The sequence below is a fragment of the Castor canadensis genome, chromosome 13 (assembly GCF_047511655.1).
Source record: "Castor canadensis chromosome 13, mCasCan1.hap1v2, whole genome shotgun sequence".
Classification (NCBI taxonomy): domain Eukaryota; kingdom Metazoa; phylum Chordata; class Mammalia; order Rodentia; family Castoridae; genus Castor; species Castor canadensis.
This window is the reverse complement of record NC_133398.1, coordinates 13,226,981-13,239,393: the sequence shown is the minus strand read 5'-3', so window position 1 is coordinate 13,239,393 and position 12,413 is coordinate 13,226,981. Positions and strand designations below refer to the sequence as shown.

Genomic DNA, 12,413 nt, shown 5'->3' with positions numbered 1-12,413 from the left:
CTTATTCGAGGACCTCTGCAGGAACTCAGGGAACAGGACCACCGCCCTTGACGCATTCAGTTCGAATCAGGATTGACCTTATGGCTGGGGGCGGGATCTAGGGCCTCAGCGAGCCTCACGGGTGGGGGCGGGGCTTGTCTCATTAGCTAGGAATTTAGGGAGATGTCAAAGGACTTTGTAAATAGCTGCTATTTAGTAGCGTGTCACCTGACAGGAACATTGCATTTTCAGAACATTCTCTCCCATGATGAAGAAACGGAAGCTCAGATAACTTTGCCAGTCAGACCTAGCCTGAACTTCTAATCACTACTCAGTACCGTCCAGTGGGAAAAGTTGTTATTCAGTAGCCCTTCTTACTCTTTTTGTTTTTTTCCTTGGTGGGACTGGGGTTTGAACTCAGGGCTTCATACTTGTAAAGCAGGCGCTCTACCACTTGAGCCACACCTTCAGTAGCCTTTCTTCATTTACATAATCTATCTATCTTATCTGATCTAATCTAGAACTGGGAATCTATCTATATCTGAAACTGGTGATTTAACCCAGGGCCCCAGTATGCTAGGCAAGCACTCTACCACTTGAGTTTTTGTTTTTAATTTGCTTTTGAGACAGGGTTTTACTAACTTTGCTTGGACCGGCCTTGAACTCATGATATACTGCCTCTACCTCCCGAGCCCTGCATTTTATAGTTGAACTAAAACCTAGGTAGGAGAAATGATTTGACACAAGACACAAGACAGTAAGTAAGAGATTCCAAAAATGCTTTTTGAATATGGGTAGTATGTATCTAAAGGAGGCAGATGGCAGGAAGTAATGATATAGCTCTTAGGCAAAAACTCTTTGTCCATTTGTTAGTTTTCATAGCCCTTCTTTGATTGTGCCAAGGTCGATATGATACTGTGTAGAGTCAGGTATTACAAATACCTTTTGTTACATGATACTGAGTTTAGAGAACATGTACTATTCTCTTTGAGCAAAAATCAGGAAAACCAAGGGCTAATGGAGGCAGTGTTGGAAAGGAGAGCCCATGACCTCCATCAGAAATGTAGATTTCAACTCTGGTGCCCTAATCTTGACCCTGGGCAAGGTCTTCACATTTGTATAGGGTCTTCTATGTTTAACCACTGTGCTAGGCACAGAGAATATAGTAGTGAGTAAGGTTAATAGTAGATAGGTTGTTTTACTATATTAGTCTTTGCAGTGTCAGTAGTCATATGGAGGAATTTAGGCAATTACACAAATATTAACTTGTTAAAAATTAAGTGCTATGATGAAGTATATATAGTGTTGTAAAATTGGCTGTAGTACATGTGACTTAGTTGGGTTGGTGGAGGTAGCCAAGGAAGATGTGCTCTGAGAAAGTGATAGTATACTGAAATCTGAAAGAAAAATGGGAGGTAGAGAGGTGAGGGAAGATCATCTCAAGCAGATTCAGTGTCATATTTGAAGACCTTGAGCAGGAGGAGCCTGTGAGGAAATGAAAGATCAGTCATCTTGGAAGGTAATCAAATATAATAACACATGTGAAAGCATTTTATATAAAACAAAGTCCTGAATGTACACACATTTATAAAAATGTGCATTGGCTGGTGGAGTGGCTCATATATAAGTGTCTGCCTAGCAAGCATGAAGCCTGAGTTCAAACCGTAGTGCTGCCAAAAGAAAAAAATGTGCATATTGTGAGTTAATGCACAGCTGGTTTGAAAGGGGTTGCAAGGACAATGAATAAGCCAGGACTTTCCAAAATTGAAATGTACTTTATGATGAACAGAGAAATTCAAGTTTTGAGACCCTCAGCTTAGGAAAAATAATGTAAGCAGCTTACAAATATTTCAACAATTGGAATATTATAATAGCTACTATTTTTTGTATACCTACTGGATGCCAGACTTTGTACTGAGTGCTTTATGTACACAGCATAGTATAGTGGTTAAGAGCACAGACTGAAGCTAGATTTTCTTAGTTCAAATCTTGGGCAACTTATTTGTGCCTCTGTTTTTTTATCTGTAAAATGGTAACAGTAATAGTACTTACAGGGTTATCTTGAGACTCTAATGTATGTAAAGCACTTAGAATAGTTATGTAACATAGTTATCATTGTATAACTCTTAGCTGTTGTTTTTAGTGTTAATTATCTTTTTTTTTTGTTTTTTTGGTGGTACTGGGGTTTGATCTCAGGGCCTTTTCACTTGCTAGGCAAGTGCTCTACCTCTTGAGTTATATGTACCTCAGCCCTTATTATCTTCTTAAAAACTCATCACCTTCATAATGATATGGTGGAAGCTGTTGGTCAAAAAAGCTAAATCACCTGTAATCCTAGCTACTCAGGAGGCAGAGATCAGGAGGATCATGGCTGAAAGCTGCCGGGGTAAATAGTTCAGGAGACCCTATCTTGAAAACCCTTCACAAAAATAGGGCTGGTGGAGTGACTCAAGGTGAAGGCCCTAAGTTCAAACTCCAGTACCGCAAAAAAAAAAAAAAAAAAAAAAAACCTGTTGAAGACATACATCTAGTAACTGAGGAACTGAGATTCCAATTCCAGAGTATACCTAAAGCTCAGACACTTTTGCCACATTGCTTCTGTGTATGGGTTAATTTTATTGGATAATACTTGTACTCTTATGACAAATTTTTTTTCCTCAACTTTAATTCTTCACCTGTGCTGAAGTGAATATTAATGTGTGTGTCCTTAAGATAAAAGATCCAAGGGACTGCCTTTATTAAGCTTCCATTTTGAAATTTCCTCACTTCTACGTAATTAAAATCTATGCTTCAAGCATTTCAGCAATGTGGTTTATATATAGAATTGTCTTCCGGTTCATGTGTACTGGGTTTGCTGGGTTTGCTTTTAGGTACTGCATTTTCTGTCAAAGGTTATTTATTTCTAACCCATTTTGATTTCCTGTTGCTTTGTGGATTGGTATTCTGACCTGCAACAAGAACATCAGGAAGCCTGTCATACATGGGGCAGCCAGATTAAAAAATAAAATACTATGCATTATACAGCCATATTTGGATATAAGTGTGAATTAGGTACTCCCTATATTAGGTAGAAACATAGATTTAGAAACCTCACTTGGAGCCAAGCTTTTGTGAACAGTTCTTAAATAGACCTGGGCTATTAGCGCCATGTTCTTGGACAGTGACTTAATCTTTCTTAGCCTCCATTTCAACATCTGTGAAATGGGAATTATATTTTCTTTGTGGCATCATTGACAGGATTAAATGAAACAGTATAGGTAAAGCAAGCAGCCAGGCCTGACCTCAGTGGATAGTAGCTATTGCTAATAATTAAAGGAGGGGAAAAATACTCCTTCCATTTTCATCCAGATCTGTATGGACTTCACACACTGATTGTTGATATCTAGAATTACTTGCTATTAAATATTCCACCAGGAGAAATTATTTAATAGCTTTACCTTTTCTTTCAAAGACTTTGATGCCAGGGTTAGAACAATAAAGAAATCTTGCACATGTCATTACTGATGTATAAGGTGGCCTGGAGTCAGTCAGAGATGGATACAGATTTTTGCTTTAGATAATTCTTTCTTCCTGGGTGTTATTTTCCTCATCAATAAGAAAAATAGCCCTGATCTTAAAGTAAAATGAAATAGTGAATGTATATAAAACATCTAGCCCACTGGTTGGAATATGGTAGCTGTTTAATGAATGTGGCTATTGTTATCATTGCTTCTTTTTTAAAGAAAAGAAAATGAATAGTAAAAAGGCATATAATTGGTACTATGCCAAGTGTTTTACCTGCCTAACTTCATTATTCTCATCTCTAAGAAATAAGTAAGAAATAAGTCAAGGTGCAAAGACATTTAGGAGCACTTAGTCAGTGGTGAAACTGGGATTGGAGTCCAGGTTTTCCTGGCTGCCAAGCCCATGCTTTTATTCATTCTATTATACTGCATCAAATTTTTAGGACTTTCTTTTTTTTTAATGAGATGTGGGACTGATTTTCAAAGAGCAGCTTCCAGATACTTGATGCTAATTGTTCTTAATTTTTATCTGAGTGATACTCAGATTCCTGGTAGAGCTATTAATGTTACATTCGTTGGCTAAGACTGTGTCCTGTCTCCGAGATAGTTTTATGCAGTAATATCTTGCCATGGTTAAAGACCTCAGAATTATATAACTTGTGTTAACCTCGTGGAGGGTGCGTTTTCCAGAGCTTTATTATTATACTATGGAAGACCTCAAACCTCATTCATGATTCAGACTCCCATTAAAGTGTGTTTTAATTGGTAATCAGTGCATAAGGAACCAAAGAAAATTTTAATTAAATGCTGTCATGTAAATTTTCCAGTCATTTTATGCCTGTTGAAATGATTTTCTTATTATGTTTGAAGTCTTCCCATGTTCTGCCCTCTCTCTTTAAACTTTGTCAAGATTTTATGCTTTTTCTTATGTTAGGGTTTAATTAGCATCATTAAAGATTTAGGCTGCTGCACATTTGCTTAACAGAGGCATTTTGGTACAGTGGAAAAGAACATGGGGTTCTGCATGCTACAGGCTGTGGGCAAGTTATTTAAGTCTCTGTGTGCCTCAGTTTGTTCATCCTGTAAAATGAGACTAGTATTTCCTGCTATAGTTGTTGGAAGGAGGATTAGAGATAATGCATTTAAATTGCCTAGTACATGAAAGCTATTGAATAATAGGGGAGCAGGTCAACAGTAAGCAATAGAAGGAGTTAATCTGATTAAAGTACAATATATGCACATGTAAAATACTGCAGTGAAACCCCCTTGAACAATCAATGTACACTTAAAAAAATGAAGGGCAGGGAGGTAAAACAATTCCTGTTTGTGGAGGGGGGAGGGTAAACAGAAGGTGAAAGAGGGAGAATGTGGTTGATGTACTTTGTGTATGTATATGACTATAGAACAATGAAACCTGTTGAAATTGTTCTAGGAAGGAAGGGGGAGTAAGGATGATGGAGAGTGTGAATCTAATCAGGATACATTATAAGTGCATATGTAAACATCACACTGAAAGCCCCCCTGCACAACTAAAAAAGTAAATTGTAATACATAGTTCAGTTTATATGAATTGATAATTGGTAAGAATTATTTTCTGAAATTACAGTGAGGTCTCTTTTACTTAGATCTCCTTTTTGTCTTTATTCTTTTTAGTGGATCGTCTTCAGTCATGGCTTTGGGATTAAAATGCTTCCGCTTGATCCACCCTGCCTTTTGCAGTTACTTTGCATCCTTGACCAGACCTGTTTCAGAAATTACAATGAAGACAGTGAGTGGAAGACAACACGACCATAGGCAATACGTGGTCTTTCCAGTTGTACCAATTCGCCATTTTGCAACTAAGAAAGCCAAAGGTAGAGACATTGATTGGCCTTCTCCTTCTTACCCTTTGTACTTAGCCCTTGAATTGTCATAACTGGTGGGGATCACAGAGATATACTGAATTTCTTTCCTTGTTTGTCTGAGGAAATGATGTCTCAGACAGTTCAGTTGCATAGCTTAAAAGGTCACAATGACAGACACAGGGCCTGTTTTCTTTTCTTTCTTTTTTTTGGGGTGTGGGGGCAGTACTTGGGTTTGAACTCAGGACCTCACCTTGCTAGGCAGGTGCTCTACCACTTGAGTTACTCTACCAGCCCTCAGGTCCTGTTTTCTTATTACCATGTTGCCTTATTTTATTTTATTTTTTTTGGTGGCTCAGAAAATGCCTAATTTAGTCTTTTAGATTTAGAATTAAAGGTGTAAGTGTCAAGCACACCAGAATGCTCGTGTTGGGCATCAGCATATTCTCTCTTTAGAAAGATGCATGGTGGAAATATAATTAAAACCAGAAGGTTTTTGGGTAAAGGGGGTATTAGAGCCATGGATTTAGATGGATGATCTTAATGGCTTGTGTCATCTAAGAATGAGATTTTGATGTACCGCAGGTCCCTGTTTAAATGTTAACTTCCTTAGGCAAGCCTTCCCTGACCTCTTAGGCTAGGTCAGGTCCCCTGTTACATGTACTTGTGTAGACTGTTATTTTACCTCTGACACACTTAGAACAGCAGTAATTAATTAATTAATCAGTCTTAAAATCATTGTTTGTTTTCCATGCTTGTATTGTATTGCTTTCCATGTTGGACCCATGAAGATCAACTCTCTTCCTTTGTTATTTAGCACCTCTTAGGATCTGACACATAATATGATGTATTCATAAGTTTTGTTAGATGAATGAATGAGTGACAATTTTCAGTGTTGTATCAGATAGTCTGCTCTCAAGGATGGTGCTAGAAATACCCTGCTCACTATTTTCCCACTGGCTTCCCTTTGGTTTCATGGATACCTTCACCTTTTTGTTAATAGGAAAATTAATAAGTTGTTTAAAGACCTTTAATTCTTAGAAGACTTATATTCTGTTAAGAGTGATAATAACATTTGATCTGTATGTTACATCTGTTTTTTAATGTTTCCGTATATTTGCTAATTCAATCCTTGTCATTTATGCATTGAAGAAATTATAATTTTCTAGTGAAGAAACGCTTCTGCTTACCTAGTGAATCTGGATATTACCATTTTGAAATAAGGAAACTGAGGTACATATTGGAAAAAACTTTGCCCATGATCTTATCTAATTAGTGAAAGAGCTGGAAATCTGGGTTTCCTGAAGCCTGTAGCATTGCAATCTTCTAAACACTGACATTAACTGCAGCCTGTGAGCAGCATCTTTTCATATTCTCTGGGCTGTTCAGTTCTTCTGTCTTCTTTGATTGCCTCCTTAAAAAGTTGGTTGTTTAGCTTTCTCTTTTAGATTTATTGGAGTCTTTTTGCATTAGGGATACAAATCCATTGATGATTGTAAGTATCTTTGCTTTTTTACTGTTTTATGGTATCTTTCTTAAAAATAAGTTTTAATGTAGTTATAATTTTTAGTTCTTTCCTTTATCATTTGTGCTTTTGGTGTCTTTTTTCAAGAAGTCCTTCCTGTCCCAAGATAATTTATACCTGAAAATGGTATGTTAAGAATTATAATTTTAAGCTTTTTTTCTTTCTTTTTTTAAAGCCTATAGCACCCAGTATTCCCAGGTGGTCTCCCATCCAATACTAACCAGGCCTGACCCTGCTTAGCTTCCGAGATCAGACGAGATCGTGCGTGTTCAGGGTGGTATGGCTGTAGACTAAGCTTCTTTTCTATATGGATCCTGAGTTGTTTCATCTTTACTTGTAGCCCATCTAGGTGTGTAATGGCCCCTCTGTTAAGTTTCTTTATATGTACAGTTTTGTTTCTGAGGTCTGTTTTTGTCAAACTACTTTCTGTCTGCACTAAATTACTGACTGCCTGAAACATTGTCATAAAGTCATGAATCTAGTGGTATAAATATCCCACCCCCTGTTAGACATATACTTTTTCATTTTCTTCTTGCCTTTTTGTTCTTCTATATGAAATTTATAATCATTGTCAACTTTTTCCAGAAAGATTTGCACAGTTCATTGATCAGATTTATTTCTGTGGTATCATATCATTGTTGTTACTTTTACATGTGATGCATTGAAAACTTATTTTTAGTTATAATACTTCACAGGAAGGTACATACCTAAATTGTAAGTGACGCAGAGAGTTGATAAGTTTTTTTTTTTTTTTCAGTAGTGCTGGGGTTTGAACTCAGGGTCTTGCTAGGTAGGTGCTCTATCACTTGAGCCATGTCCCAGCCCTTTTTTGCTTTAGTTATTTTTTGTGATAGTCTTGTGCTTTTTGCCTTGGGCTAGCCTTGAACTAAGATCTTCCCATCTCTGCTTTTCAAGTAGCCGGAATTACAGACATGTACTACCATGCTTGGCTTGTTTTTTGAGATAGAGTTTCCCTAACTTTTTTTCCAAATTGGCCTTCAGCTGAGATTCTCTTATCTCTGTTTCCCGAGTAGCTGGGATTATGTAGGCTACCCTTGGCCCATTATTTGTTTACAGTTTTCTACTGCATGCACATACCACAATTTATGTACCCATAACTACAGTTGATGGATATTTGGGTTGCTGCTTGTTTTGAGTTAAAACAAATGATACTCTTATGAACATTCTGCACAAGTGTTTTGCTGCATATGTATACACATATGTTCCCTTCCTTCCCTTCGTCTCCTGTTTGTCCCTTCCTCTCCAATGAATTGGCTAGGGACTCCTGTGTAATTTGAATAAATGTGATTGGTATTAGTAGCCATCTTTGTTTTATTCCTGACTTTAAAGTAAATATTTCTTACACGTTAATATCAAGAATTATTTGAATTCAGGACCTCTTACTTGCAGGTGCTCTCCTACTTGAGTCACAGCTTTGGGCCTGTTTTTGATAGTGTCTTTTAAGGAGATATCTTTATTTTGCTAAAAGTTTTTTAGTGAAAAACTTTCTAGTTTTAAATTAAATTTTAATCAAATGCCATTGTCATATTTATTGAGATAGTTTCCCCTCACTCCACCCCCCCAAACCTTTTTTTTTTTTCCGGTGCTAGGGATTAAGTTTATGGCCCTGCACATATTAGGCAAATACTCTACCACTCAGCTACGTCCCCATCCCTCCCTCTCTTTTATTAATGTAGTAATGCAACATTAGTAACTTCTCTGATGTTGAACCACTTTTGCATTTTTGGTATGATTTCTGCTTGTTCTTGATATTTATATACATCTTGCTTGATACATAATCTGTATATGGATTATTAGATTTATTTATTTTTGTGGTACTGGGGTTTGAACACAGGGCCTACACCTTGAGTCACTCCACAAACCCTTTTTTTGTCATGGGTTTTTTCGAGATAGGGGCTCTCAAACTATTTGTCCAGGCTGGCTTTGAGCTGCGATCCTCCTTATCTCTGCCTCCTGAGTAGCTTGAATTGCAGGTGTGAGCCACCAGTGCCTGGCAGATTACTAAATTTATTGTGCCTATACTTAGGATATGTAGTGCCAACATCTAATATACATCACGAAACCTTTAGTTAATAATGTTGTTTTGTATTTGGGATTTTTGAGTCTATATTTATATGTGGGATTAGCCTTAATGTAACTTTGTAATATTGATGGGCATACCTTTCTGTTATTGTCATTCTCTGATTTTTGTATCAAGGCTATATTAGCTTCATGATGTGAGTTGGGGTGTCCATCTGTCTTTCTCATAATGGGGTGGTCTGTAAAATCAACTATGAGTGCCTTACCTATTTGGTAGAACTTGCCTGTAAAATCATCTGGATATGGTATGTATATGTGTATGGTAGACTTTAAATCATACATTTAATTTCTTTCTCTGTTTTTTTTAATTTAATGCAGTATTGGAGCTTGAACCCAGAGCCTCATGCATGGTAGGGAAGTGCTATACCACTTGAGCCACACCCCCAACCTCACTTTCTTTAAGATTATGAGACTACTTAGATTTTTTCTTTCTTCTTGTCTTAGTTTTAATAAGTTTCATGTTTTTAGGAAATTCATTTTTTCTAAGTTTTCAAACTTGTTGACCTAAAGTCCGTAACAGTCTGTTAAGATTATTAAAATTTCTGCTGCTTTGATAACTATGTTCCTCTTTTCTTTCTTAACATTATTTATTCTTTTTTTCCACAGTTGTTCTTGTCAGAAGCTTGTCAATTTTATAAAATTGCCTTTTAAAAAAGCAGTTTTGTGGTTCTCTTTTATTTTGTTGATTTCTGTTCTTTTACTAGCCCTTGAGCCAAAAGTTCATTAATTTTTTGGGCTTTGTTCCTTTTTTAAACTTTCATTGTATGTAGTTACGGTGTACAACATGATGTTTTCTTGTGCATGTAGTGAGATAATTACTTATAACCAACCAAATGAACATGTTCATCACTTTATGTACTTGTTCAGATTACTTGTGGCAAGAGGACCTAGTCTTCTTCAGCAAAAATCCCGAATACAAAACAATATTATTTACTAAAGGTTTCGTGATGTGTATTAGATGTTAGGACTGTGTATCTGTTCTTGGTATTCTTTGGTTTCTCCATTTCCTCTCCCTGTTTTATTATGTCTGTGTGTATTCAGTGATATATTTTTTAAGATTCCACATTTAGGTGAGATCATGCAGTACTTCTGTGTCTGGTTCATTTTACTTAGCATACTGTCATCTAGGTTCATGCATGTTATGGCAAAAGGCACAATGTCCTGTTTTTGTTGTTGTTTTTCTGTGGTACCTGGGTCTGAACTCAGGGCTTCAGACTTACAAAGTAGGCTTTCTACCAATTGGAGCCACACCTCTAGCCCTTTTACTCTGGTTATTTTGGAGATGCAGGTCTCATGAACTATTTGCCTGGGCTTCTCCCGAGTGGCTAGGATTACTGGCATGAGCCACTAGCACCTGGGACAATCTCCTGTTTTTTAAAGGCTGCCTCATATTCTGTTGTATAAATACATCAACAGCTTCTTTATCCATTTGGTTCCTTGACAGACAGTCCACTTGTTTTCCATGTCTTGACTATTGTGAATAATATTTTGTTCTTTTTCTTATAAGAACTTAAGACTGTAAATTTCTATTTAAATATAACTGAATACTTCCTACAAGTTTTTGTTAATATTTTTATTATGGTCATTTCTAAATACTTAAAATTTTTATTATGCATTTCTCTTTAGCCCATGATTGTTTATTAGAGATATTTAAATTTTTTATTTATTTCTTTTTAGTCCATGAGTATTTATTATTGAGAAATGTTTAAAAATTCTCAGACATATGGTTATTTGGTGGTAAGCTTAATCCTCCTGTGGTCAGAGAACATATGATAGAGATTTTTTTTTTGTGTGTACTGGGGCTTGAATAGAAGGCCTACACCTCAAGCCACTCCAACAGTTCTTTTTTCTGATGGGTATTTTTGAGATAGGGTCTCACGAACTATTTGCCCGGGCTGGCTTAAAACTGCAGTCCTCCTGGTCTCTGCTCTTGAGTAGTTAGGATTACAGGTGTGAGCCATTGGCACCCAGCACAAAAGCTCAAGACTAATTTGTTCTTAAATATTGACATGTTATGATAGTTATCTATAATTGGCCTTATCACATTCCTTATAGGTTTTGTTTGTTTTTTGGTGGGACAAGGGTTTGAATGCAGCGCTTTGCGCTTGCAAAGCAGGCACTCTACTGCTTGAGCCACACCTCCACTCCAAGATTTTTGATATTTGGTGAGATTTGTTTCATGGGATAAGCCCTGGGTATTTCATATAAAGGTCCAAGCATGTTTGAGGATGATGTGTATTCTATTGTTTTTGGGTGCATGTTTCTATATATGTTCATTAGATCAGGTTGGACTAATTGTGTTCTCAATTCTATTTACTTTTTTGTTTGTTCAATTTATTAGTTATCAAGAAAACAATATTGGGCTGGAGGGACAGCTTAAGCAGTAGGGCATCTGCCTACCAAATGCAAGGGCCTGAGTTTTTACCCCAGTACATCCATGAAAAAAAAACAAAAAAGAAAAAAGCAAGATCTATTAAAGTCTCCTAGTGTGACTGTAGAGTCAACAGTTTCTTCTCCTAGTTCTGTTCATTTTGAGTCAATCTTACTGGTTATATTTAGGCTCAGAATTGTTATATATCTTCCTGGTGAATTGTTTCTATTATCATTTTGAAGTGGCTCTCATTATTTCTAATTATCTTAAAATATTTTTTGTTTGATATTAATATAATAATACCAGCCTTTCTTCGGTTAATATTTGCTAGGATTATAATTTTTTTGAGACAGTGTCTTGCTATGTAGCCCAGAACTGTCCTTGAATTTGCAATCTTTCCTCTTCAGCCTCCTGAGTGTTGGGATTACTGGTGTGCACCACCAGGCCTGGATTTGGTTATAATTTTTCCATTTCTGTCCATTAAGCCTTTCTGTGGTCTAATGTTATCTGTAAAACCTCTTGGATATCATATATGACTAAGTTAAAATCTAACTCTAACTTTTAACTTGTCATTTTGGTCCATTTATGTTTATTGTATTTGCTGAATATTTACATTTTTATCATTTTATTTTGCACTTTCTCATTTCTGTGGTTTTCTTTGCTTTGTCTTCCTTTCCATTAAATTAATTGAATTTCTTTATTCCCCTTTTTCATCTCTGCTGATTTGGAAGATAAGTATTTTTCTTTGGGTAGTTACCCTTAATCTTTTTTTAAACCTTTTTGTAGGAATAAAAAAAGCAATATGGGAAAGTGTAGCCATCATAATGATGGAGCTTGATAATTTTCACAAACTGAAATCACTTGTGTAACCAACACGCAAATAAAAAGCAGATCATATGCCAGGTATGGTGGTATATGCCTGTAATCCCAGCATTATGGAGGTTGAGGCAGAAGGATTGTGAGTTTGAGGGTAGTGTGGGCTATATAGTGAGTTCAAACCAGCCTGAGCTACATAGTGAAATCTTGTCTTAAAAAATCCAGAGGCTAGGGATGTAGCTCAGTGGAAGAATGCTTGCCTAGCAGGTATAAGGCCA

The 12,413-nt window shown here is 36.5% G+C and overlaps 1 protein-coding gene and 1 pseudogene across 2 annotated transcripts in view; one reads left to right on the top strand and one right to left on the bottom strand.

Annotated features, from left to right (window-relative positions):
• Mrrf (mitochondrial ribosome recycling factor) overlaps positions 1 to 12,413 on the top strand; it is a 63,763-nt gene that overhangs the window by 193 nt on the left and 51,157 nt on the right. Inside the window, exons 2-3 of one of the 2 annotated variants that reach the window (XM_074051074.1) lie at positions 610 to 1,498; positions 5,136 to 5,335. In XM_074051074.1, the coding sequence (XP_073907175.1) occupies positions 5,152 to 5,335 (184 nt within the window). In that variant the 5' untranslated portion in view covers positions 610 to 1,498; positions 5,136 to 5,151. The remainder of the gene's footprint in view (positions 1 to 609; positions 1,499 to 5,135; positions 5,336 to 12,413) is intronic. The other variant, XM_020173114.2, reaches the window with a different exon arrangement.
• LOC141415836 (5S ribosomal RNA) lies at positions 7,022 to 7,139 on the bottom strand (annotated as a pseudogene).